The 26457-nt window shown below is 45.7% G+C and overlaps 2 protein-coding genes across 3 annotated transcripts in view; both read right to left on the reverse strand.

Moving 5' to 3' along the window:
• Positions 1 to 15: 15 nt before the first annotated feature.
• Positions 16 to 11035, reverse strand: LOC308333433 (protein kinase C and casein kinase II substrate protein 3-like). Of its 2 annotated transcripts, none has more exons than XM_080789836.1 (10): positions 10861 to 11035; positions 8901 to 8971; positions 8531 to 8687; positions 5400 to 5635; positions 4509 to 4685; positions 3355 to 3530; positions 1683 to 1803; positions 1376 to 1440; positions 1207 to 1286; positions 16 to 752 (listed from the first exon to the last, which is right to left on the reverse strand). In XM_080789836.1, the coding sequence occupies exons 1-10, from the start codon at positions 10883 to 10885 to the stop codon at positions 640 to 642; spliced, it is 1221 nt and encodes a 406-aa protein (XP_080645962.1). In that variant the 5' UTR covers positions 10886 to 11035; the 3' UTR covers positions 16 to 639. The 2 variants fall into 2 exon arrangements, with proteins under 2 accessions (XP_080645962.1, XP_080645963.1); XM_080789837.1 differs by lacking the exon at positions 10861 to 11035 and adding an exon at positions 10435 to 10580.
• Positions 11036 to 15692: 4657 nt separating this feature from the next.
• The window catches only part of LOC308333423 (SH3 and multiple ankyrin repeat domains protein 1-like), a 35973-nt gene continuing 25208 nt past the window's right edge, over positions 15693 to 26457 (reverse strand). The window contains exons 19-26 of the mRNA XM_080789821.1: positions 25620 to 25700; positions 24585 to 24611; positions 24319 to 24375; positions 23686 to 23825; positions 21791 to 21905; positions 17792 to 21035; positions 16356 to 17246; positions 15693 to 15939 (exon numbers count right to left, since the gene is read on the reverse strand). Coding sequence (XP_080645947.1) covers positions 15888 to 15939; positions 16356 to 17246; positions 17792 to 21035; positions 21791 to 21905; positions 23686 to 23825; positions 24319 to 24375; positions 24585 to 24611; positions 25620 to 25700 — 4607 coding nt within the window. The 3' untranslated portion in view covers positions 15693 to 15887. The remainder of the gene's footprint in view (positions 15940 to 16355; positions 17247 to 17791; positions 21036 to 21790; positions 21906 to 23685; positions 23826 to 24318; positions 24376 to 24584; positions 24612 to 25619; positions 25701 to 26457) is intronic.

Genomic DNA, 26457 nt, shown 5'->3' on the forward strand with positions numbered 1-26457 from the left:
TGGGGGCACACAAGGTTGAGTTAGAGTCTAGACTTTTATTTTGAAAATCCAATCCTAATGTCAAGAGGAATCATGTCCTTCTGTATAATAATTATCATGTAAACATTGATTTATCAACTAACATCATCTGGATTTAGATGCTCGTCTTTGTAAACCTGGGTAATAAGTCTTGTGCATCATGACCAGAGAATCATTAATTTCTATAACCTAATGAATAAATAATATTGGACGATGTGACAGTGGATAAATATCAAATAATACTCGTCACGTGTGCTCACTCACTCACTCACTCACTCTAATAATCACACGTACGAACGTGCACGCACACACACACACCACACATGCACAAAAAGTACCCAGTGCACTGAAGTCAGTGATAAATTAATTCATATTGCACAAGTATACTGGAACCAAATGAGTTAGAGTTTTAAAGTAAATAATGAAATCTGATGTTATACAGTCTGGGAACATTAACGCCACACATCTAATCATCAGAAACAGCATTTTTGACATCATTATGTCAATCATTAATTTAGAGAGTCGAAAACCATACGTATAAATTCACATGAACTTATAAACAACAAAATAACCCCCCATGGCATGAAACCGAGTTCATGACATGTGACTGATGATATGACGTCACTCCGCGACTTCCACATAGTTGGCTGGATAGAAGCCCTCCTTGCCTCCACTGAGCACCCCCCGACACCAGCCCTGCTCATCCTCTTCCTCAACCTTCAGGAACACCTCGCCTGGGATCACATTTTTGGGAATAAATGTTTTTTTTCATGCTGATGGAAATATCTCTAATGCAGCAATTCCCAAACCTGTGGGCTGTGGGGATATTGCAAATGGACCCCCAAATAATAATACAAAAAACAATGAATAAAAAAAAATAAAAAAACTTAAAGTACCTCCACACAATTGATTGATTAAAATAAGCATGCAAGCAAGCATGCCCACCCATCTGACCACTTAACACAGCTGCTGTATTAAATGGCTGAATGGCTGTCGTCGTAACTTGTCAAATGGGTGGGCCGCAAATGCTTTCAAGACTTTCAAGTGGGCCCTGCTGATCCAGAAAATATTGGGAACTGCTGCTTTAACCAATAAGACAAATAAAAAACCCTCTAACAAAACAAATCAATCATGAAATGTTATAATCACTGGTGTAAATGATCAGGTATCACACCAAATCTGTGTCACCTGCTCTAAAGGATAGCTCATCTCCCTCTTCTCCCACGTAGTCGTACAAAGCACGCACCTTCACGCCCCCAATCATCACCCTGGGAGGGGACAGGGCAGAACAGTGAGGGTCATTGTAGCCTATGCACTGTGTACAGTTCAATTTGACACACTCCACTGGTTAACGTACGGCCGGTTGCTGAGTGCTTGGTCACGCTTCTTTCTCTTCAGTTTTTTAACCGGTGGGACCCATTCCTGATGTAAGACACATACATATAGATCTGAGTTTAATGAGCGCTCCTACTGTATGTTGCTACACGTGTATGTATGAATGAATGTTAGTAATATACTCAAAGTCAGGTCAAGGGTTGCTTTGGAACCGTTTGTACTTTCTCTATATTAATAATAATAATAATAATAACTTTATTTATACATCCACCTTTCAAAAACTCTTCCTATAGTAATGATATTTTGTATTTTTCAGTCTTCAAATGCACCTCAATCCTTGGCCAGTCTGTGGGCATGCCCGGCCCGTGATTGTTCTTCCACCATCTCAGGTCATCCTGTTCACTGATGGACATGAGTGTGTGGTGGAGCTCACTGTAGACTGTCTTCACACTGAGAGAGAGAGAGAGAGAGAGAGAGAGAGAGAGAGAGAGAGAGAGAGAGAGAGAGAGAGAGAGAGAGCGAGAGAGAGAATGAAATGGAGATTTCAGGCTTTTCAGGAGTGCAAAACTGACATCACATCTCTATCAACAACTGCCAATCATTCACATCACCTGTCACCCGCGGCGTCCCCCAAGGCTCAGTACTTGGTCCCCTCCTCTTCATTCTCTACATGCTCCCCCTTGGTCAGATACTCTGCAGTCACGGCCTCCGCTTTCACTGTTATGCCGATGACACACAACTGCATCTCCCCTCCAAAACCATCACCGCCATCACCCACTCCACCCTCACCTACTGCCTGACTGACTTCAAAACATGGATGCAAACAAACTTTCTAAAGCTCAACTGCAATAAATCTGACATTCTCATCATTGGCCCCGACTCCCTCATCTGCTCCTCTCATAACTTCTCCCTCACTATTGATGGCTCCACTGTCACGCCATCCACTCTCCAATATATAAGGTATAAACTTCTTGACTATAAAGTAGAATCTTTGAATGTTTGGTGAACGTTGGTAGCATTACAGTAATCTAACCTGTTGCTGTTAGAGATGAATGCATTCACAAGTTTTCAGAGTAAGAAAAAATCTAACTTTGGAGCCGTTCTTTAAATTATAAAAAGCTGTGACATGATTTACACTAATTACATCATCAATAACACCCACACTACAAAATCCTGAGTGTTATAGTTTTACTTCTGATATTAATGTACACATACGGATGATTTGCTCACTGCGTTCAAGAGATCAAATCAATTAGAAATTAATCAAACTCCTGCCTCTGACCTTCAACATCTACTGCTAGGATCTCAAACTTGTCTTTGCTCAGCTGCTGTATAAAGGTTAGGACATCTAGTGGTTGATGTCATCAATGCAGTTAAGAAGCTTGCACACATACAATAGCCAAACAATGCCCAATCATTTAAGAAAAGGCAATTTTTTATGCCTACATAATTTCTCTCATTTACCACAGTTGCTCTCCGCCCTAAGGATATAACTGGAATCTGAAGACTTTGCGTCTTCAGAATAAGTGCAGATACAAAAGGCACAAAATGGGCAAATAAAGTTCACACAAATAAATATGTAACCGTTTTAATAACACAATACACAGCAGCAGAAAGAAATAGCATGAAGCCTTCCTCAGTGTTTCTGAGATATGCGGTGTGAACTCTGTTTTTAGAACATGGCTGGCACATCTATCACATGCACACCAGTCCCAAAAGTGTGAACTTGTTAAAGTAGGTTCCATTAATAGGCGTTTTAAGGGGTTAATTGGTTTAGCATCATGATCATCCTGTGCTAGACCCATTCTAATTACACGTTGTGAGCTTGTAGAGCTGATATCTTCGGAAAACGTTATGTTTTTGTTTCATCTCTACAGTATGACGTGCTTAAAATTGTGATGGCAGAGGTAATGTGCTTAATATCTCATTTAATTGGCACTTTTACTTACTTTTGCTGAAATACTATGAGAAAGAAAGAAAGAAAAAACGTGACCCCCTTACCTCTCATTGTTGGTGATGTCAAGATGTCGGTGGATGGAGAGGAAGGCCTGCTTGACGAAGCTAACCCTCTTCCTCTCCTCCTCTTGTGATTGGTCAAAAATAGCCTCCATCTCCTCCATGTAGCGAGGCGTGTAGGACGTCACGTCCTCCAACACTTTCTCGTAGCGGTCACGGACCTGCAAAGAACACATGATGTCGGTTTTACCATCCCAAAATGTGCCCTCCGCCTCCTGGGACAGCAGCAATAGGCTCTATGCACACTAGCCATAATATGGCTAGTGTGCACGCATGTCCACATTTCTTTCCAATATTATTGGAAATTATTGGCCTTTTCCTTAGTTCCTTTGCAGGTGTTACCATTGATCAGTATTACTGATTCCATTCACGTCAAACAAAGTCAGGGACTCAGGGTGCTGATACTGTATCTGTTGGCTCACTGGAAAACACTCTGCTACACTAGTGGGCCTCAAAGTTTGGTCCAGCTACCCTCATGGTTCCTTGAGGGGGCTCCAAATGGCCCCTATACAGGTGTGTAACTCTCAGAGTTATGGAGGTCCTTGAAATTAAAAGGTTTGAGAACCACTGCGCTACACTAAACAGCCTTAATTTGTATAATATTGGTCAGGCCTGTGAAGGAAGTAAGAAAGCTAGAGGCCCAATTTCTTTCCAATATGGCTGCTCTGCATAGCCTCTTTTACACTGGTTCTGAAATATTTCCGGTGCTCCTCACTGTCCCTATGTTATGTGGACCTGATCTACGTCTGCATAAACATGGGCATGGAAACAATAACAACATGCCATAAAAGGAGCCTCGGCTTGAGAGAATAAGACTAGAGGAGGGTGTGTTTGGAGAGATCAGTTCCTCATATAGACAGAATCACACTACATGTCAGCTGAATAAACATCATCCCTGTGAATCATTTGATAAACTCTCTACTGATGCGTCTTGCTGAGTGAGATTTCATCAGTCAAAACAGGGAAATTTGGGGCTATGTGCAAAATGTGTGCGGAGTGAGCAAGTGATCTGTGAACTTCCATTGTTTCGTAATGTAGGGAATAAAGTGACCCCCTCTAATCCCCTTTTTCCTTTGATGGACGTGGTGACCCCTGCTCAGCGGCAGTCATGTGTGTTGTGTGTCAACATCTCTCCTCACTTTATCCTTCTCCTCTGTGGCCTTCTCTCTGGCCAGTGTGGCCTTCTCTCTGGCCAGTGTCATCTTCTGCAGTTTCTCCGGACTCATCTCTGTGTTCTCCTTGGTCTGTGTCTCTTTGCCTATGGCTGTCTTTTCCTTTTGGCAGGCCTTGTGGTAGGCTCCTCGCGCATTGTCCAGCTAGAACAGAACATTACGTTACTTAATAAGTTACACAGAACTATATTATAAACAGACACATGTATTATCCTGTTTCCTAACCTCACATTTTTTTCAATAAGAATTGTGCTTTTTATGCTTTAATGTGTTACACTTACACACACACTCTCACACACATGCGCAGAGGCCTGTTTTCATTAACATCGACCTCCCTTGGCTAAAAGTGAATGCAGAACCTCCCTGTGTGTGCACTGCAGTAATCTAATCATCCAGGGTGTGACATGCACATAAAAGATATATTGAGGCCCCTGGAATCTACCACCAAAATTCTAGTCTTCTTCAGTTTCCCACCAGTGTGGAACACAAATATGAAAACCAAAAGACGCATGCAGGTCCATACATTGCACATACTGTAATGTATGTGGAAATAAATATATCCCACGCCACGCATGTATGCGTGCCCATATTACACATCACTTTCAATTAAAAGTATTGAGATGGATTGCAACATTACTGCCAAGAAATGCATTACATAACAGTTACAGTACATCACTTTTGTTATCATTTTAACTAAGCATCACATGAGGCATAAACGGAAACAAACGGAATAGAAAATGCCAAAATAATGGCACGCACGCACGTAACTCTCAGTGTTAAATTAACACTCACTGTTAATTTACATTTCACTGTGTATGGTTTTAGAAAATGAACACAGGGGACGTAATGAGTTTAGACCTTTTTCAACTTATTGGCCCAGGGCTTCTGAGCGCGTGAGAAGCCCGTGCTGGTGTCGTGGCTTTCCTTGAAGCCACAGAACAACTTCTTTGGGAAGGTCTCCTTCTGCCAGGTCTTCATCCTGTCCCCGTCCTCTGCAACCAGGGACTGGGAGATGGAAGAATGGAGGACGGACAGGCGCTCCGTGGAAGAGAAGAAACACTGCCACGCCCTCATGAGAGAGCCGTACAGTGGTCCTGGGGAGGGGGAGAAAAGAGGAGAGGTCTGAGAGAGATCAAAAGGGTAGTGAGTCACGCTGGAACCAATGAGGAAATAATTGACTCCATCTGCCCACTGGAAATGTTCAAACAAGGGGCAGATGCATCCATTCGGTGGGAATGGAGCATTAGATGCAATCCCAGTGATTTCACATGATCAAACAGACCTAATTTACACGGTAGAACGTGGGATCCATGTACATTGTTCTTTTTCTCTTTTTTTTGTGAGTGGGTGGTCCGCCCCTTTGTAATTATTTTTCCTATGGGAATGATTAGTATAGGAAAATATTAAAAAGATATATGCACATATCATAAAGGATCCAAGAAATACCTTGTAGAATAGAGCAGAAAGCGCTCCCTTTAAGAGGATTATACTGTAATGTACTGTAATGTACCATGCTGTACGGTACTGCACTGTACCACACTGTACCACACTGTACCGTACTGTACCATACTGTGCTGTACTGTAGCAGACTGTACTGTACCATACTGTACTGTACTGTATACCGTACTGTATCATACTGTGCTGTAACGTACTGTACTGCTGCTCCCTGTGTGTGTGTGTGTGTGTGTGTGTGTGTGTGTGTGTGTGTGTGTGTGTGTGTGTGTGTGCGCGCGCGGTGCAGTGGGACGGGGTGTGGCCTAAAATGTTATGTAATTTGCAGCACTGTGAAATGTTGCGCAATAGCATGGTATTTCATGCAAATACTAACTGTACAGTAACTATGACAGTTGCATGGGTGTAACATAGTGCATTATGTCTGGACAGGCATGCTGTAGGTGTTGTGCATGGTGAGATGTGTGCAGACAGGCATGCTGTAGGTGTTGTGCATGGTGAGATGTGTGCAGACAGGCCTGCTGTAGGTGTTGTGCATGGTGAGATGTGTGCAGACAGGCATGCTGTAGGTGTTGTGCATGGTGAGATGTGTGCAGACAGGCCTGCTGTAGGTGTTGTGCATGGTGAGATGTGTGCAGACAGGCATGCTGTAGGTGTTGTGCATGGTGAGATGTGTGCAGACAGGCATGCTGTAGGTGTTGTGCATGGTGAGATGTGCATGCAGACAGGCATGCTGTAGGTGTTGTGCATGGTGAGATGTGTGCAGACAGGCCTGCTGTAGGTGTTGTGCATGGTGAGATGTGTGCAGACAGGCCTGCTGTAGGTGTTGTGCATGGTGAGATGTGCAGACAGGGGCGCACCGCTTTAATTAGTGTGGCAAGATAACCTGCAAAACCTGCCGTTCCGTCGATCCGTTCATCACGCCTCATGACACGTCACGCCACCATATTTGGTCGTCAGTCCATCACACCTTGTGACACACTCCATATATGAAGATCACGACACTGACCACATCAAACCCTGGATAGCCATACATGTTCTCAACAGGACCGAAAATTAAGGCCCTCATCAAACCCTGCACACTCAAGACACTGCCCCGCTGCTACCCTTAGATCTCCATATATGGAGCTGACCTCATCAAACCCTGTACACTCAAGACACGCTCCATATATGGCTAGTACAGAATTCATATGGTCAAGAGGTGCACGCACATCCACAAATGTCCACGGGTGCAGGATCCAAAAGAATAACTAAGAAAGGAAAGAGGAGATCCGCAAACCGTTTTAAAAGCTCCCAACCTGACGAAGGCCCCTGAGGCCCAAACGTTGTATTGTTCTCCGCTCTGTTGAGCTTTTAAACCGGTGTGCGGATCACCTCTTTCCTTTCTTAGTACAGAATTAATACCATATGCTGACCCCCCATGCCAAAGCGCTAGCGCTCGCCCAGCAGTGTGCTGTCACCCAGGCGGATGCGTGCACGCGACCTCTGTCATTTCTCGCCCTCAGGGTGTCTTACTGGTATTTTAGCTATATATATAAATAGCAACAGGATGGAGAACAGTGGTTTAGATTAACAGCAGATCTCAAAAATAGCAGATATACAAGCTAACAGCGTGCCACGTCGTGCCGCACTGAGAGCTTGTATCTGACTATTTTTTACATTTTGGAAAAATCTTGAAAGTGTGATTTGTTAAAAATAGATCTTCTCTTCCCTGGCACAACACATTTTCAGGTGGGGGTCCGCGACCAAATACATATCATTTTGGGGCTCCTTGGCACGGAAAAGTTTGAGCACTACTGATTTAGAAGACCATCGGTCTTAATGGGTTAATGGGAGCCATTTGGTGTGCAGTTCATGCTGCTCTAATCTACAATAACCACTGATGGAGATACCTTTGGGGTTGGGGTGAGTGCTGGCTGGTACAGAAAAGAAGACTTGGGCGAAAATGGATCCTTGGCCAGGAAGGGGCACACACTCGAGTTCTTAGTTCTTAAAAGGGCCAATAGCCCACAAGGCCTGAACATAGTGCATGAAGATTTCACTGAGACACAGCGATGCCAGCCAATACATTACTCCTGTATGTGCAAACACCAGCTGTATATGTTGTTGCTTTATTTAGGACAGTGGAGAGACAAAGCAACTGAGGGGTTAGCATTATGTGGGGCAATGCACTGTCCGGTCAGCTACCGGCACGCCCCTTTCTCCTCCTTTCTAAAGCATATTTAGAAAAGAATCCGGCCTCCAAGGTCTGTTGAAACACCTCGACACCTCCCTCCCATACACATACTTCCCAATATGGTGTATTATTCAAAGTGTGTCTCACTTTGGCTGTCGTATAGTCTCCTGGACGTATGAGAAGGGGAGGAGGAGAGCTAGAACAATTGTATAATTCCCATTTCTTATCCGCAGAGGCGGCAAATCACACAATAGGGCTTTAAGCACTTCAGACTACATCATGTCTGAGCATGAATGCAGATCGTTTTCATGTCATATTGTGGCTCTCTGCAGGTTGCCGTCATTGTTATTGTAATACTTACGAGAATCCACTATGGCCTTCCATTTGTTACTCCACTGGCTGAGTTGCTGAGCATACTGCTTTTCTACTTTGGCCCTCTCCAGGAAGCAGGCCATGATGTCATTGCAGGCCTGGTAGGATTGGTCAGTACGGTGCACCGTTCGACCATAATTATCTGGCTGGGTAGATGAGGAAACAGACAGACAGACAGACAGACAGACAGACAGACAGACAGACAGACAGACAGACAGATGATAAATAACTATAGAAAGATGCACAAGGATACATACTGTACCACTGATGCACAAGCGCACATACTCTGCTGCTGCTCGGCATTTTGACAATTTCCAATGTGGCTGTTTTCTCAAATGTATCTTTAAAAATATCCTCACCATCCAGAAGCTCTGCTTCTTGGCATCCTCAGGAGGATCTTTTGGAAGAGCCGCCATTATAGGAGAATTGTCTGGAGTAGAGAGGGAGTGGAAGTCATTGCTGTTTCATCAGATAATGAGTGGTTTTGATATAAACATCTTGATAACAATAATAGAATGAGAGAAACACTTTATTGACAAGCATGACATTAATACATAAAATGCTTTTGGGAATGGTGTGCTTTGCAAGTGGCTGCGCAATTTGGCTTATGTCCCTACAGTCTGCCTGTGTAATGTTCAGATAGTGAGCTGACTGCATCATAAACAGAACCATCTCCTCTGCTCTGCGTAGTAGTGTCTATATCAAGTAATTGGCTTCTGAATCCTAACAGCACGTCCTGTTGAGCGCAGTACCATGGCAACCTGGAAGACTCTGATAAGCTGTTATTTATACTGTAACCGATGCTTTCATACATCCAAGCCCACCGTGCATACGTGAATAAGGGGACTGACATTCCCAGTGGTGAAGTGGAATTCATAGGGCAGGGATCTGACAGCCGGAATAGAACAGCCGCACCGGCATTCCTCTCCACAGCCGTCCCAAAATAAACAGCAGGGAAAGGTCATCTTTCCTTTAGCTCTAATGCCAGTCCTATTAGCCTCAACTGTCTGCCACTCTCACCCCCACCTGACATTATGGTATGGGATCAAAAACAACAAGTCTACCAGGGAGGAGAGTTGTGGCATACAAGGTTGGGTGCAGAATTTAAAAGGGAATAAACTCTAGATAACGTTGAGCAGTGTGTGAAGACCACCATGTGTTGTAGTCGTACTGGAGACACACACGTATAAACATTCACTTACATGCAGACTTATTTCTGTCTGCGTAGCCAGCTGCACACATTGCCTGTCTGAGCTGCATGAGGGACTAACCACACCTCATCACAAGACTCTGACTACCAGGCAGAGTCAGGCTCCTAAAGGAACTGCATGTTTATCCTCTCTCTCTCTCTCTCTCTCTCTCTCTGTGTCTGTGTGATGTTATTAAATACGCCTGGTGTTTAGAAATATTGTCATGTTGAAGGATTGATCAATTTCATCAGGTCACACTATTGCCAAGATCCTTAACTGATGACCCCATGCTCACGCGCGCGCACACACACACACACACACACACACACACACACACACACACACACACACACACACACACACACACACACACACACACACACACACACACACACACACACACACACACACACACACACACACACACACACACACACACACACACACACACACACACACACACACACACACACACACACACACACACACACACTTTTCCCATCCTAATTTTGTCCTCTGACAAATACCGTCGGATCATGCAGAGCACAAAAGAGCACTCTTTGCCTAGTAATGCGTGACTAAACAGCCATATCGACCCAAGCGTTTTGCTGTACTGTAATTCAAGATGCAATCAAACTGCCCCTAGGACTGTGTTCTTGTAAACACCAAACAGAAGCCATGCCCGGGACAAACCCGCACTTACAGTTTTCTCTGAATTCACCAGTGATTACCCAAGTGACCACTTGTTAGGACTGCTGAGGATTTCACTCCATTTCTCTCTCTCTCCCTCTCTCTCTCTCTCCCCCCCTCCCTCTCTCTCTCTCTCTCTCTCTCTCTCTCTCCCCCCGTGTGCCTCTCCTCCTATGTAACTCATGCTACTCTTTCCTCACTCACTGACCCAATTCCCTCCTGACACTTAAAGACACACACACACACACACACACACACACACACACACACACACACACACACACACACACACACACACACACACTGAGTTATTGTTGATCTCAGGGTGAGTTGTGAGTCACAGTCACCCAGGCGATGCAAGCAGGAAAGTTAAACAAAGGTAATTGCCAACTTGTCAACTGGCAGGGTAGAGAAATGAACAAAACAAGAGCCACCATACCTTCCTTGCTCTCCTCCCCTGTCATCTGTGGTTTTCTATCCTAACACTCATTCCACGGATGATCGCTCCTATTCTTCTGCTTTTTCTCTTACTGTCTCACCATCCCTCCTTACTTTTCCTGTAGTGGACTCGACTGGCTCCCTCGCTGTCCTGAGTGTTAAGTGTGTGTTGCCCCTATTGGACTGACTATCCCCCTCTGCCCTTACCCCCCTCTCTCCACTGAGTAGCACATAAACAGCTGGAGGAATTCCCCTCCTCCCTCTGTCCAGTCCCTCCCTACATCTCAATATGGTGCTAATGAACGGTAGTGCCAATGCGTTAGGCAAGCCCGGGGAGAGAATGCGAAATTCATTTTGACAATCTGTTAGTCACAGTACTATGTCAGTGTGCCACACAATCATGTGAGCTCATTAGCGTGTGTGTGTGTGTGTGTGTGTGTGTGTGTGTGTGTGTGTGTGTGTGTGTGCAAGTGAGAGAGTGGGGTCCCATGAACCAACACTCACATGGCCCTGTACTCCTTTGTGAGCGGGCATTCTCTGGTGGGGACTAGAAATGTGCCTGTGTCAAAGGCTATGAGCCATTATTGTGTCGACTCTCTCTGGCCTATAGGCCTACTCTCTTTTGGATATATGCCAGTGGGTTCTACATGCAGAAGGTGGAAACCAGTGAAATCATAATCCTCTGGTTTTTTCCTTTGTTTGTCACTCCCTACGGGCTTCTTTCCGAGCGGTACTGTGTATTAATACAATAACTGTTCACTTTTGATGCATGTGTCCTGTCAACGGTCCCAGTGAGCACCCCTCCTCGCACATACACACACATCTAGCCTAGATGAGTGTAATCCTGAACATGAACACGAACTGAACAGGAACATCTAATTATTTGAATCCATGGGCTGCAGATCCAGTACAGGACCACCCTGTGTTGCAGCTTGGGAGACGGCGAACCATTTAATAAGATATAATCAAGACTTTTATAATTGGATGACCAGTAGGCCAATGTCTGTACATACTGCAATCTATGATGATGCCTGCCAGATCACGATTGCGTCACACAAATACCTGACCCTCTCTGGGCCCACACTCACAATCACACTTAATCAACATCAAAGAATTCTCCAGATGCAAGACATATACAATATTGGAAACGATGGCCAAAGGATTTGTCATACTCTATGCAGGAAACCCACATCGGCATTGTACAATATCCCATGTAATGAAGTCGTTTGCAGAAATCCAACACAGATATCAGCTGTTTTCAGCGGACCAAACCTCAAAAGTCTGCACCTACTACTGAAGGGCACATGGAAAAAACCACCAAATGTCCCAAAATAATGTCACATCAGTGTACAAGCCATCCCCCAGCCCATTCTCACACACAGAACTACAGTATGCAAGAGGAAATTCTACTCTATTCTACTACAACTTCAGTGCACATCTCGGGGCTTTGAGAGCAACAATTGAGATGGAGATGAAGTCAATACACCTATCAAAAGCAGCTTCATTAAAGTCCAAACACCTAACTCTGATGCACAATGTCAAACTACCCCAAATTTAAACTATGCAAATTTACCAAATTGTAAATTGTACCCAAACCTTTCCACAGCGCCAAATGGAATATGATATGTAACCCAAACATGAATTGCTTGAAGGAAGTCCGACCAATTGCTAGAGCCACACTCCAAGCAATAACCGTCCCATTCTGCAGAAGGTTAAACATACAGAAAGCTGGTTGGTTGGTTGTCATTCCAACAGGAGACCGAACATTCCATTTCCAGCGAACGACCACATCCTAATTTCACAGACTTGGTGAAATCCCTGGGCTTTCAGAAACATCCAGCATCATGCTGAGAGCTACAATGACCCTTTATTCTACTACCATGGAACTTGGAGAGATGGAAGGAGATACCAACATGACAAACATCAGGAAGGCATAGGCCACATTTCACGGTACCAACCATTACCACTACAGTAAACTATATAGTATTACTACAGTATGTAATGTTTTATGATACTGTTGATGAGGAACGAAAAACTCTCAAACTTACCACAGCCAGCGATGCCTCTCACCAAGCCTTTTGACAATTGAAACGGCAATGAGAAAGCTGAAACCTGGGAAAAAAACATCAGATTTGATGACACACACTGTACATACTTAAAGAAGTAATGCAAAGACCTGACTCCTAGAAATACAGAATTCATGGAATTGCTACAGTAAAGCTATAGGAAAGGAGAGGTGAAAGCTTATCCCAGAGGTGAGTGTGCCCAGTTTGCCCACTGCTCTGTTGATGCAAGCTTCCTCCACCTCTGCCTTACCTTACCTGGTCCAAGTGGGAGCAGACAGCTGGCCAAAAGGTCACCTGCTGGGCAGAACTGTGGAAGCCACACCATTTAAACTTCTTCAGTCAGTGTATGACGTCCTCCCAGGACCTGCCAACCTTTCGCCTGGGGCCTGGTGGACTCACCTGCTTGCCAAAGAGGATCACTGGAGACTGCTGCCTTGGGAGATGGCTGGTATTGCAGGCAATGAAGATTCAGCTTAAAAATAAAAATAAACTCATGTGTGGCAGTGTGTGGCGAGGGATGGCAGGTAAGAATGGAGGCGAGACCATGAGTTTATTCAGCATTTATTTCAACACCTTAGTTATAGCTCTATCATATATATATTTTAAATCAGTATATATACTTTATTTCATTTAAAACAAAGTGTCATAATATATACCTCTTATCTCTGCATACTTACGCTCATTACTGTATATAGTCATACTTTATGTTTTTCACTAGTCCTAAAATACTCTTTGTTAAATCATAAAATGTAATGCTTTCTACACTACCGCGCTGGCCACTTTCCCATTTGCACACTGTCACTGAGTAGCGTCCATCACACAAGTAGCATTGTATCTCAGCATGAGAATGAGGACACTCATAACTGTGTACTCACGGAGAATATGCATAAAACATGTCGGTTTCATGAGGGCGGGGTTGGGGGCATGTCATAACACAGCGAGCAGTATAGAAAGCATTCTACAGGTGAAACCAAAGCTCAAACAAAAGCAAAAAGACAATAAATTAATAAATAAAATAACAAATAGCTTCAGATAATTTGTCCACGCTATTTGGAAGACAGAGATTCTCAAAAAATGTTTACATACTTAGTAATTAACACTGTTACCTGTTAAACCTGTTAAATTATACTATGTTTGTTTTGTCATCATCATTATTACATGTAGACGTATAACTGATGTGTTTTAACCGTACAGTTGAATTCACTGCAGGGAACGGCTAACTGGCATATAAAAAAACTAAAGAAACAAAGCCAGATAATTTGTGTTTATGTACTAGAAGTATGCCACTGTGAAAAAAGGCTTCCTTTCTGATAAGAGATTTTGGGGGGGTTAATGTGTGGAATAGGGCAACATTAGGATTGTCAAGTGGTGTGAAAAATACAGTGTTCTCTGACAATTATAAATGTGTTTTTGTAGAAGGCAACAGAGATAGAGGGATTGGTGAGTGGGGACAGGGGTATTAGACCAGTGGTTCTCAAACATTTTAATTTCAAGGACCCCCATAACTCTCGAGTGTACAAATGACTCTCTCAGAGTCACAGACCTGTAAGGGTCCATTTAGAACCCAGTAAAGGAACCTTGAGGGTCCCTGGACCCCACTTTGAGAACCACTGTATTAGAGAACAAGGCAGGCTGACAGACACGCGGACAGACACACAGCCAGACACGCAGGCTCACAGAGACTGAAAGCTGAAGTCAGGCAGACAGACTAGCAAGTAAAAAAGCCCTTTTTGATTGGTGTGTGAGAGAGCTGTCAACATTATTATGGCCTCAATGAGGATGTGTCCATCCTGCCACCTGTGCTATGTTCGTAAACATTGATATTGTCTAAGAAAATCATCAATTTGCAGTGTAAAATAACATGCAAACCTGTTAAATATTTCTTCTCCTCCCCCAAAGCCACCGTTGCTTCTCAATGTAATAACTATGATAATGTCATTTCGCAGCGGTATGTCTACTTTATCCTCATTATGCACATTTTGGATACAACAATTCTTAAATTCCCTGACCAATATTAAATGAATGATTGCAGTCAGCACTCACTTGGAACAATAAAAAGCAATCAAATGGTTCTACTTTTAGTGGATCCCTTTTAAAACACAGGATATATTCAGTGCTCGCAAAGTACATACATACAAAGCATATTGGGGCATCATTCAGGCAGATAGGGCTAAGAAATAATGTCAGTGTAAAAAAAGACTACTCTTGTTATCTATTGATTTAATCCGTCATGATTTACAAATATCCCTTTTGACTGTTTTTAGGGCCATATTCTGACTTTGGCTTGTGTCCTGCAAGTCAAACAGGAATGAATTCCCCTCCACAGCCATTCCGTACTTCAAATAGCTTAAAGCTACTGTAGTGAAGTTGAAATGCGGCCCTTGCTTTGTGTCAGGGGTTTGCCACAGTCAGTAAAACCATTTCTTGAGGTTGACTCTTCACTCAGCAGCCTCGCCATCTCTTCACTCAAATAAAAATCTGTTTTTTTCCCCAGTGCTACAAAGCAGCAAATGGTTAGAGAATATAATAGTTTGTGTTTGTGGTATTTGTGCATGTGCATGTGTGGTGCATGTGTGTGTGTGTGTGTGTGTGTGTGTGTGTGTGTGTGTGTGTGTGTGTGTGTGTGTGTGTGTGTGTGTGTGTGTGTGCGCGCACCTGTTGTGTTAATTGTATCCGTATCTGTTCAATTACTGCATCGGTGGTTGTACAGCATCCTCATCATCATCACGTGACAATTCCCTTCCTTGGCCAAAGAAAGACCGCTCTTCACACATAGCAAATTGCTGTTTTCATGATCACACCATTTCCCCATGTATCTTCCCTAGAGTCTGAGTTCCACACAACCTGATTGTGTCCACTTCTCTCACTCTCTCGCCCATCTTCTCTTACTGTTCGTCTTTGTCAGTCTGTACCTCTCTCTCTCTTTCTCTCAGCTTTTAGTCACCCTCCTGCTTTCATTTTCTCAGTCTGTGTCTTGGGGAGGAGGAGTGACATGCAAGGGAGAAAAGAGACGCCTGGGGAGAGAGGGAGGGCAAATAAAGGAATATGAACAGGCAGGAAAAAAGGACAAGGGAGCACACTAAATGGTGTGACCGATGAATTAATAAAGAACAAACAAGAGATAAAAGAGAGGTAAGATGGAGAAAGACTAGAAAGAACTGAGGTGATAGAGAGAGACAAGAATAGAGGCAAGACTGAATACTGTAACAAATCTAATCTAATGAGAATCTAACAAAGGAAAGGGGGATGGACGCAGGCGACTTGCGTGGAAGGAAGGAAACATTTTTGATGTTCCTTCTCCATCCTTCCTTTTGATCCCCCAACACCACCCCCACCCGCCTCACACTCCAGCTCTCCCTGGTGATGACCCATCTCGATGACGCCATGCATGTTTCTTTGCCTGTTGGCCAGGGCGTCCCTCCCGCCTCACCTGTCGGTGAGTTTCTTCAGTGCCCTCTCGATGTTCATGCGGTGGCCCACTCGTGTCACCCCCAGGTCCAGGAAGTCGTCCTTGGTGAGCGAGGGCAGGTGCGAGCCATCAATCTCGTTGTCCAGGAAGCGCTCCCGGTGCTCGCCGAGGTTCAGGTAAGCCAGCCAATCGGCCACATCGTACTTGGTCCAGTAGGGCAGGGGCTTGACCACGAAGGGCTTGGCGGCAGGAGGAGGCGTGAAGTGTGGGTAGCTGAGGCACGAAGGGCTAGGTGGAAGGTGCATGGGAGAGGCGGCCCCAGACAGGAACTGGGTAGGGGAGAGAGAACGGGAGACCAGGAGGGCGTTGGGGACCCCTGAAGGGGAGTACAGAGGCTGGGTGGACGGGTTGTAGGTGTCTCCGAGAGAGTGGCCTGGTGAGGGAGGGGTGTGGGGAGCGGGGAAGTCAAAAGGGTTGTTGTAGACGGGGGTGCTGGGGAGGATGGGGAGGGACGATGGTCTCGGAGGGGCCGGACTGGGCTGTTCAGAGGTGTACATTAGAGGACTGGGGGCGCGGCGGCGGGAGGCCCTGGACCTAATCTCCTGACTGGCATTGCCCTGGAAGTCAAATGTCTGTCGGCTGAACTTTGCCCGGTGCTTGGGCGATGTCGGGTACGGGGAGTAGGTCGGAGAGAGTGGAGGGTGGGAATGGACCGGCGAGGAAGGCATCTGCGGAGAAGGGGAGCGGGTCCAGTTGCGCTGTATTGGCACCTGGTTGGTCGGGGAGATGGATGGCGTGGCAGACATGTTGGGGTTGAGGACCTGGCGATGCTGGGGAGAGGAGGTAGGTAAGGGCGAGGTGGAGCGGCCAGTTGGAGGGCTGTGAAATGCATCAGAGTAATCTGCTGAATACCTGGAAGACAAAGATCAGACTGATGAGACTTTATGCTAAATCATTTTAATTTCCCTAATATAACCCTAACCTAATTTTACTGTTCACATATAGGAGGCCTTTGCTATGTTTAACCAGTTTCAATTGAAACCACCCTCAGGGGGGCCTCCAAACTCTGACTGACCGTCAGGTGTCAGGCAACCCCTCGCCACCCTTGGCCCTCTCTCTCTCGCTGCCTTGCTCCCTGTTGTTCCTGTTAATTACCTGGGTAAAATGTGTGGCATTGGGAGGTAAAGGGGAGACACTTTATTGTGAAGGGACGACAGGATTAGGAGGTGTTAAAATTTGCCAGATCAGCATTTTCTTTCAGCGCAATCCATGATGTATGTACAGTAGGATTTGCGATAGTGACCATCGGTTGTACCCTACTTTTCACGATGTATTCCACTACAAAATTGCCACTACAGTGCAGTAGTATAGTGATAATTAGGTATCCTATAGTGATACATAAAATAAAATACACAAAAGTTGATATGTTCTCTCCATGAAAGCGGACTGATCGGTACCTGTTCATAGCGGGTGGCCTATGGACGAGGCTCACTTCCTCCATGCTCTTCATGTTGCTCATATGTTGTAACTTGGAGCTCAGCTCGTTGATGATGCTGGCCTTCATACCAAGAGGAGGGTGACCCCGACGTCCTTCCAGAGTCGTCCCTCCACTTCTCTGACCCTCACTGCCACCTCCTCGCTCATGCTCCCCCGTCTCTGCCCAGCTCACCGGTCTGGCCTCTATGGGTCTTTCTAAGCAGGCGGCCAGGGCAGAGCCAAAGCCCTCGTCCACTTTCGATCTGCCCTGCAGCCTGCGTTTCCTCTCCTCGGCAATGGCACCCTCACTCCTGGTGTCCTCGGGGGGATTGCTGTGTCGGTGCATTGGCAGGGCAGACGGGTTGGTGCTGCTCTGCCGCCGTAGCACCACAGGTGGGTGGCCCCTCCCTGCCACTTCCTTGTAGTGAGTCGTCTTTGGAAACGTGGGGTTTTCTGCTTTGGCATTGTGTACTTCGAATGTCTGCCCGCCTGAGTAGGTCACATAGGTGTCCGGGTGCTCGCCAGGTACTTTCTCCCCTTCTGGTGCCCCTCCTCCTACACTCTCGCCGCTCACTCCCAGCATTTCCAGATGGTGGTCACTGCTGCTGTGACTGTCCAGCTCCTCAATTCCCGAATCCACCACCGTGTCTTGCCAGTCACCTGCCTTGGGCATCATGGCGGTGTGCGGGTGGTGGGGTTCAGCGGCCATTTTGCCAGGCTTGTTGGAGCCGGCTGTGGTCACACCGTAGTCAGAGGACACAGGAGTGGTGGTGGTCGTGGTTGCAGCCATGGTGGCTGTGGTGGTGGCATAGGTCATGGTGGTGGTGAGGGTGGCTGTGCCTCGGTCCTGGGCTAGCGTCATGGGGGTCGGGGCTTGGCCGGCCACAGAGGGGTTGTGGGGGCCGGTGTAGTAGGTGTGGGTGTGGGACATGGGCTGGGGTCGGTGGAGCGAGGAGGCTGGCAAAGTGGAGGTGGCAGAGGAGGAGGAGTGGGGAATATCTGGGAGGGAGGGCGAGAGAGCTGACTGTGTGAGGTTGGCCACCTCGCTGTCATAGGAGGTGAGGCTAGAGGTGGCAGAGTCGCCACCCTGGGGCGAAGGTTGGGTTGCCCCTGGGGTGAAGCTGGGAGCCTTGGGAGATGGTAGCGGGGGCGGCGGTGGCGGTCCGGCGGTAGCAGTCTGGTGATGTAGGTGATGGTGCTGCTGTGGCGGGTGCTTCTGCACCCGCTCGTTGCCACCATTGGCGAACTGCAATGGAGGGGGCAAGGGGTCAGCGAAGACAAAGTCGTCGTCATCTATCGAGGGGGCTGGTGGAGGGAGAACCATAAGTCCAAGTCCTCCAGCACCCCCCCCTCCACCTCTAACCTCTCCCATAGGATCATGTGTCTGGCTGGGGGCCGTGGGAACGGTGTACTGGGGGACATAGCTGGGGTTGGGGGCGATGTCCATTTGCAGGAAGGAGGGCCGGCGAGGCATGGGCTGCTGTGGTGGGGCAGGAGGCTGCATGGGTTGAGCGACAGGTCTCGCCTCATAGCCCTCGTTCTCTCTGTCTCTGTCCCTGTGGCTCTGTGGGTAGAACTGGGTCGAGTACTGGTTTGACCTGTCCTCAGAGAACCTCACTCGGAGGCCCTCCCTTGGGCCTCCTTCCCGCTCTCTGTCCATTCTCTCCATTGGTATGCCTCCTCCCAAGCGTAGAATCCTCGGCGACTGCGGCCTGCTCAGCGAGGCGGGGGAAGTGGTTACGGTTGGGGAGGTGAGATGAAGGGGGACGGGAGAAGTGTAGGCAGACGGAGTAGGGGTCGGAAAGAGTGAAGGCGTAGGGGTCTGCACGGGGGTGGGAAATGATCCCACGGTGGACATCTGCCGTCCAAAGTGCCTGTCCTCTCGGCGTGTCCTGCGGTCGTCCTTAAGGGCCCTCTCTCTTGCAGCTAGCGCCAGACCCAAAGGGGACAAAGGATCCAGAACCTTCCCAGTGAGAGGGTGGATGAAGGTAGTGGCCGGCTGTGAGCCATAGCTAGAGGGAGCTGACTTGGGCTGGCCGTCATGGCCGAGGACAGGGGACGAGTACTCAGGCAGGCCAAAGGCTGGGGGCATGCTGCTGGTATAGTTGACATAGTTGTCCCCAGAAAACATGCCTTCATCAATGGACTTGGAGGGACGGAGTCGAGGGGTGGGCACCTCCATTTGGGATCCCTGCAGGGGCTGGATCCTTATCCCTCCCATGCCTCCCACCCCCTCTCCTCCTCCTGCCTCGCCTTGAATGTCCTCTTCAGATGAGTGGAAGAAGGAGGCACTCCTTCGCCTCAAGTCTCGGAGACGCTCCCTGTCTCTGCGCGGTGCACTCGCAAACCCTGTGTGGTATTGCCCGGCATAGTCCAGGTTTTCCATATTTTGCTGGGAGGGCAAGGAGGGGGCGACAGAGGAAGCAGCCATGGGTGCGGAGGTGAGGGGCTGGGGTGGTGTAGAGGTCAGTGGGGAGGCCGGATTGGTGTTGGGGTCATCATGGGTCTCGGGCGGCGAGTTGGCGTCCTCTGTGTCAAGCGGTGTGTCAGCCTCAATGCTGCTGCCCTGGCTGCTGCGTCCACTGCTGCTGGTGGAGGGGGCCTTGACAATGATGGTGGGGATGGGAATGGAGCTTTTCTCCTTCGCACCACCTCCCTTCCCTCTGTGTTGCCTCAGCCCGTCCTCTATCTTTGACTGCTTAATCAGACCACCCCTGCCTCCCCTTTTGCCTGCCCCTTTGCCAGCCCGCTCGCGGGTGGCCACATGTGGTTGATGCTGTGGAGCTGGTTGGGTTTTGGCTGTAGTGCTTGCAGGCGGCGTGGCACTGCTGTATCCTCTCCTCAACCCTCCCATTTTCCCCCCTCCCCTCCTTGAAACCTCTGGCTCCCTGCCATAAGGCGTCTGTCCGTCAGATTGTCTATGGAGGGTGGGAACAACCGCCTGCTGATTCATCCCACCTGGACCTCCTCTCTCCCAGGCTGCTTGGCTGGTATGCCCCGGCTGGGAGTGGGGCTGGTACTGGCCCTGGGCTTGGGACACAGGGGGCAGGGGCATGGCTGGCCCTGGTCCTGGCCCTCTCCCAGGATGCGGACCAGCAGATAAGGGCGGCGCTGGAGGTGAGGTCTCGGGAGGTGGGGGGATCTCCTCGGGTCCAGGGACAGACAGGCTGCGAGCCAGTTTCATGGCTGGAGGGTTGAGGTACCCCCTCTCCTCCTCTGTCACACCTGAACACACGGACACACATTTAGTAGGCCTGACGTCGAAATAAAAATAAAAATAAATCTAAATCATGACAATTTTCTGAAAGATTTGAGGCACATTTTAACGATTTTTCAAAAATAGCAGACCTACAAGTTCTACAAGATCTACAAGCTCATAGCGCGCCACCGAGTGTCGCGCTATGAGCTTGTAGATCTGCTATTTTTCAATAGCTAAATTATAACATAATGTATGTAACCACCAAAAGGGGTTCCCGCTCAAAATGGGTTAATATTGTACAATGATGAAAATACTGACAAATGACAAAAAAAAGAAATAAAACAATGAATATACTGTACTACTGTACTTGTATGACTCAATGTTTATTATGTTTTCAATTTTTACACAAAAAGGTTGGAGATAAACAAAATAATACTGTACTAATATTAATACTAAACACAACTCCATCTAATTAACAGGCCAAGTACTGACAGAAACTCTAATGAGGTAAACAAAACATATTGTAAGGTGCAATGGAATTAAAATCAATCAAAAAGTTTGGATAAACTCATTCTAAGCTGATTGATTGATTGATTGAAATATTTATTAACAGTTTGCAGAATTTCATTTCAAGCACTAACTCAATACAAAGACTGTTAACTGTGAGTGGACGACCCAATTAAGCATTACACTTGTTTACAACAGGGTCCACATTGTTCAATTCATCAAAGCTCACTCCCTAAGCGGTATGTGTGATGTCTTTGTACAAGCAATGAATTACCGATAGATTTTTGTCGCATTATGCCTGCTTGCTGAGGTCCGTGGCTGGTCTGAAACTGAGCTTGGTTGTAGCCAAAACCTGCAGGTTGCTGCTGCTGCTGCTGCTCATAGGTCGGCTTTAGGCGTTGAAACACATGCAGTAAGAGAAAGTCACAGAGAAAGAGGAGGGTCAACAGGGTGTATATCCAATAAAAACATACGTTATTTTACCTGTTCACCTTCATTTTCAAGCCATACACAGTCCACCTCTGAGACACAGAGTGAATGGAACTATGGTAGCAATTTCTATGAGGAGTCAAGGCACATACCACATATAGGCTCTAATGTAGCCTGACGACAGACAGTCGAGGTTCGATTCCCAAGCCAGACTGTTTCCTGCCCTATATTCACTGTACTATCCAAAATAAAGGCAGACAATCCCCAAAACATATATTTGATTGATTGATTGATTGATTGATTGAATACTTTAGTACTTCATTTATATGAAGATCATGTCTATAATGCATTATAAGCACATTCCTAAGACATTATAATGCATTTATAAGGCTTTACAAAATTATTTATACAAATTTATACTTATAAGAAGTGGTGGACAGAATATAGCATGACTTTATGAGCTTTAACTAAAGAGACAGCACTGTATAAGGTTATTAAAAAATCACACCCGTGTGAAGTGAGGGGCGCTCTTATTATCATACGCATTAAATATATCAATCAATACGTCTTACACACACACACACACACACACACACACACACACACACACACACACACACACACACACACACACACACACACACACACACACACACACACACACACACACACACACACACACACACACACACACACACACACACACACACACACACACGATAGTGTGCTGGATGATTGCATGATCAAACTGGGATATCTTGGATATCTTCCAATCAATACGCACAAGATATCAATAAGCATTAAGCACCTCACTGATGGAAAGCAATGGATGTGAGGAATCTGTCAAATATATGGAATTGGGGTTTTGAGAGAGTCACTGTAATAAGCAATCAGGCTTTGGCCTAAGATGAGTTCAGCGCGGGCCTTACATACCTGGGGGATGACATTTTGAATATTAAGGGACGGGAACCCCTTTCAGGGTTTTTACCCTTTAAGACAGGAACTGGCTGTTGTTGCTATATGTACAGTATATAGCAACATGATATTTGTTATTTATGTCTTTGTAATTTAATTTTTGAATAAATGAATACAAAAGTGACTGAAACGGCAGGAAAAAAAGGCCTCTTCCTGGACACAGAGACTGAAGCTGGAAATAGAGACAGACTTGTCATTTGGTTAGTTATTAAACCTATGAGTCATCATCAGACCTTTAATTATAAAACGTCTTGAAGAGATAGAACCATCTGTGTTTTTCAGATTCACAATGGTGAATTTCTGGTTGCAATTGTTTGCTTTACAGATCTACAACATTTTGGAAGGAGCACTTTCACAATAGCTACAGTATATATATGAAGTCAATTTTGTTGGGTTACTGTATGAATGCACAATCAATAGCTAATAATGACCATCCAATTGCATTCCAATTCCCAAGAATCCCACTGCCAACCTGTTAAATATTTATAAAACTAAAACACATTTAAAGTACAGTGAAGGGTGATTTATACAATAATAGGTGATTTATACGAGCTCACAACGCAACTCAGTGTAACACATATATAGGGAGCTTGCCAGGCATTAGAGCAGTGATCATAGTTTAACTCAGTGTAACACATATATAGGGAGCTTGCCAGGCATTAGAGCAGTGATCATAGTTTAACTCAGTGTAACACATATATAGGGAGCTTGCCAGGCATTAGAGCAGTGAACTGATCATAGTTTTCAAACAGTTTCCAACAATACCTCGCTGGAGTCATTTGGAACAACACTCTTGCTCCGGTCCCGTTCCCGTTCCCGTTCCCGTTTGCCAGCGTGACCTCGCTGACCCTGGCTGTCTGATGTAATGGTGTGCTGGGCCGCTGCCAGGATTTCATCCAGTTTATCTAAGACGGAGAGGAAGGGGAGTGGAGAGCAAGCCAGGAAAGACAGGAGATTTATGGAGTCACAATCATAGGTCACAATGTAGACATGCTTGGTGAAAACAATAATAGGATGTTTTCATTCAACTGAATTAAATAGCGCACTCACTGTGGTTCAAATACATGGAGTTCAGTTCAGTTCAGTTCAGTTCAGTTCAATTCAGTTCAGCTCAATTCAGTTCAGCTCAATTCAGTTCAGCTCAATTCAGGTCAATTCAAGCCATTGAAACATCAGCTCTTAACCACTTGAGCCCTATATACAATTCGTCGTACACCGAATAGAAAAAAATAGTAGATCTACAAGCTTTACATGGCATCACATTGAGTTGTAAGCTTGTAGACCTTTGCTTATTAAAGATATTTGAATAATTTGGAACATTTTCACCAATAATAACATCTCTAGACGTTTAACCACATCCTCTAACAGCACATGACAAGAGCACGGGTGATTTCTTACTCAGTGCCATCTGATAAACCGTTCTCTTCTTGTCAGGAGCCTGAGTGGACTCGTATTCTGATGGAGGAAGAACATAAAATAGGACTCCTCTAAGCATCAAACGAGGACACTCTGGCTTTATCGCTTGATGAAAATGAAAATTTAAACTGCAAAAACGTATTTTTGCCAAGCGACACGACCGGACGACATATTACAAATTAACCCTTAATTTTGGTTCAGGGGCTGATGGGAGATATTAAACATAAAAGCCAAATAACCATAATCACCTCCTTTCTTTTTCCACGGAGAGGCAGCTGTGACATAACAATTGGAAAAACAGGAATTAGAACTGGTTAAAGTGTGACATGGCCATCGGCCATGTCACATGTGTCATGTGGATGAAGGGATGGAATACATACGGTATGGGGGCATACTGGGATGATGAGAGTGCTGATGTGGTAGGAGTGATGGCAGATGAACACAAATGGGAATGAGGGGTGTCAAACATCTGTGATTCTCCCACCTTTCTCCACTGGTAGTGGCAGATTTGGTTCAGCATAAGAAAGAAAGAAAGAAAGAAAGAAAGAAAGAAAGAAAGAGGAGAAAAAACAACAACATATGTGTATATATTCTGTGTTATTGACAGTGTCCAAGCCATTAAGTTCTCTAGAATTCTCTGTACTGCAATGAATGCTATCGCAATATATGTAAAGTCCAGTTCTCTCACTTACAGCTAATATCCAACAATCGTCTTGTGAAGGGACTTTCATCTGCACAGTCCTCCTCATTATGCCATTACTAATTAAAAAATGTCATCGCACCTACAGTACAGCAGATCCTTTCAAGGCCCCCCACATAAACTCATCTTAATATTTAATGCAGCGTTTTCCCCAACCATCAAACTGGTGGAGGGGGGTGGGGGCAGGGGCTCTCTGCCTAGATAAGTTCCCATCATCGTCATGAAAAGGAATTTCATTATTATTGCTTTCAGCTGAGAATCTTAGTGCCACTGAGGTGAAATGGTTGCTGACCCAAGGGACCTTTCTGTACAATCTAAAGAAATCTGCCGTATGATTTAATGTAGCTGTTACTGAATAAACATTTTGACCAAATTTCAGCAATTACCTGTCAAGGATCATTCAAGTTTAACTATCTCTCCACTCTGACCAAATTTAGCTGCGAAATAACCATCTTGGCACGAAATAAATTCAAATCTTCTTCCAAAGGTCAGACTCCTAGCAACTAAAGAACTCTTTGTCTTCTTTACTCTTTCTTCTCTTTTTCTCCCTCCATTCTTCCTTCTCCTCCAGTGTCTTTCTTACCCATGTCTTCCAGCTCTGATGTCATGGACTTGGAGCGCATAGCGATGGCAGGAGGAGTCAGCCTCTTAGTCTGCTGTGGAGCTGCCAGAGGAATCCAGCCAAACACAGTCTTAATGTTTAGTGCTCTGGAGTACATGTGCTGCCATCAGTCACAGCCATGTTACAACAAGCCAACACAGTGAAATGATCAGCTGTATCATCACATCACAACAATAAAAAGCTGAATCTATCTGTATAAATATGTGTGTATGCGGATCACATAACCCAACCTTAATGTTTCCTGGGGGGATGATAAAAGCAGTGTCATAAGCTTTGTGCCGATTGGTCAGATTCTGCATTTTCCCTAGGGAAAATACGGCAGCTGACCGCTTAAAGAACTCGTCTGTAAAACATGAACACAACTTTTGTGTTGCTATGCGTTGACACTGGAGTTTATCCAGGTGCCATCAGCCATGGAACCAAAACACATCTTCGATGGTTCACGAAATGTGAGGCAGGCCATGTTTGCAGATGCCTTCCTCCCCACACTACTGCATAATCCCAGCAGGACTACCCTCTCATCTGCCGGGGCACTTCCTCATTGACAGTATTCTTTTTTTCCTTTTATTAAGATTATTTTTGGTGCTTTTTCTGCCTTTAATGATAGAGTACGGTAGACTAACAGGAAATGCAGCAAGGTCGTCGAGATGAATAAATAAAGCTATGGATATGTGATACCTGGTATTCATCATTGCCCTCAGATGGTTAACCAAAGACAAACACCACTGTGATAATCTATGTATATATAGTACGCATATGTAAATGATGTACATTATGTCACATCCTGACTCATTTTCTC

This window comes from Protomyctophum bolini (assembly GCF_963924005.1).
Source record: "Protomyctophum bolini genome assembly, chromosome: 18".
Taxonomy (NCBI): Eukaryota; Metazoa; Chordata; class Actinopteri; order Myctophiformes; family Myctophidae; genus Protomyctophum; species Protomyctophum bolini.

Bases quoted from the DNA above. Each gene is read 5' to 3' on its own strand.
- LOC308333433 (XM_080789836.1), bottom strand. From the start codon at position 10,885: ATGACAGGGGAGGAGAGCAAGGAAG. The intron at 8,688-8,900 runs GTGAGGATATTT...TCATCTACCCAG, and splicing joins AGAAGCAGAGCTTCTGGATG to CCAGATAATTATGGTCGAAC. The intron at 3,531-4,508 runs GTGAGGAGAGAT...TGTTCTTTGCAG, and splicing joins CCACAGAGGAGAAGGATAAA to GTCCGTGACCGCTACGAGAA.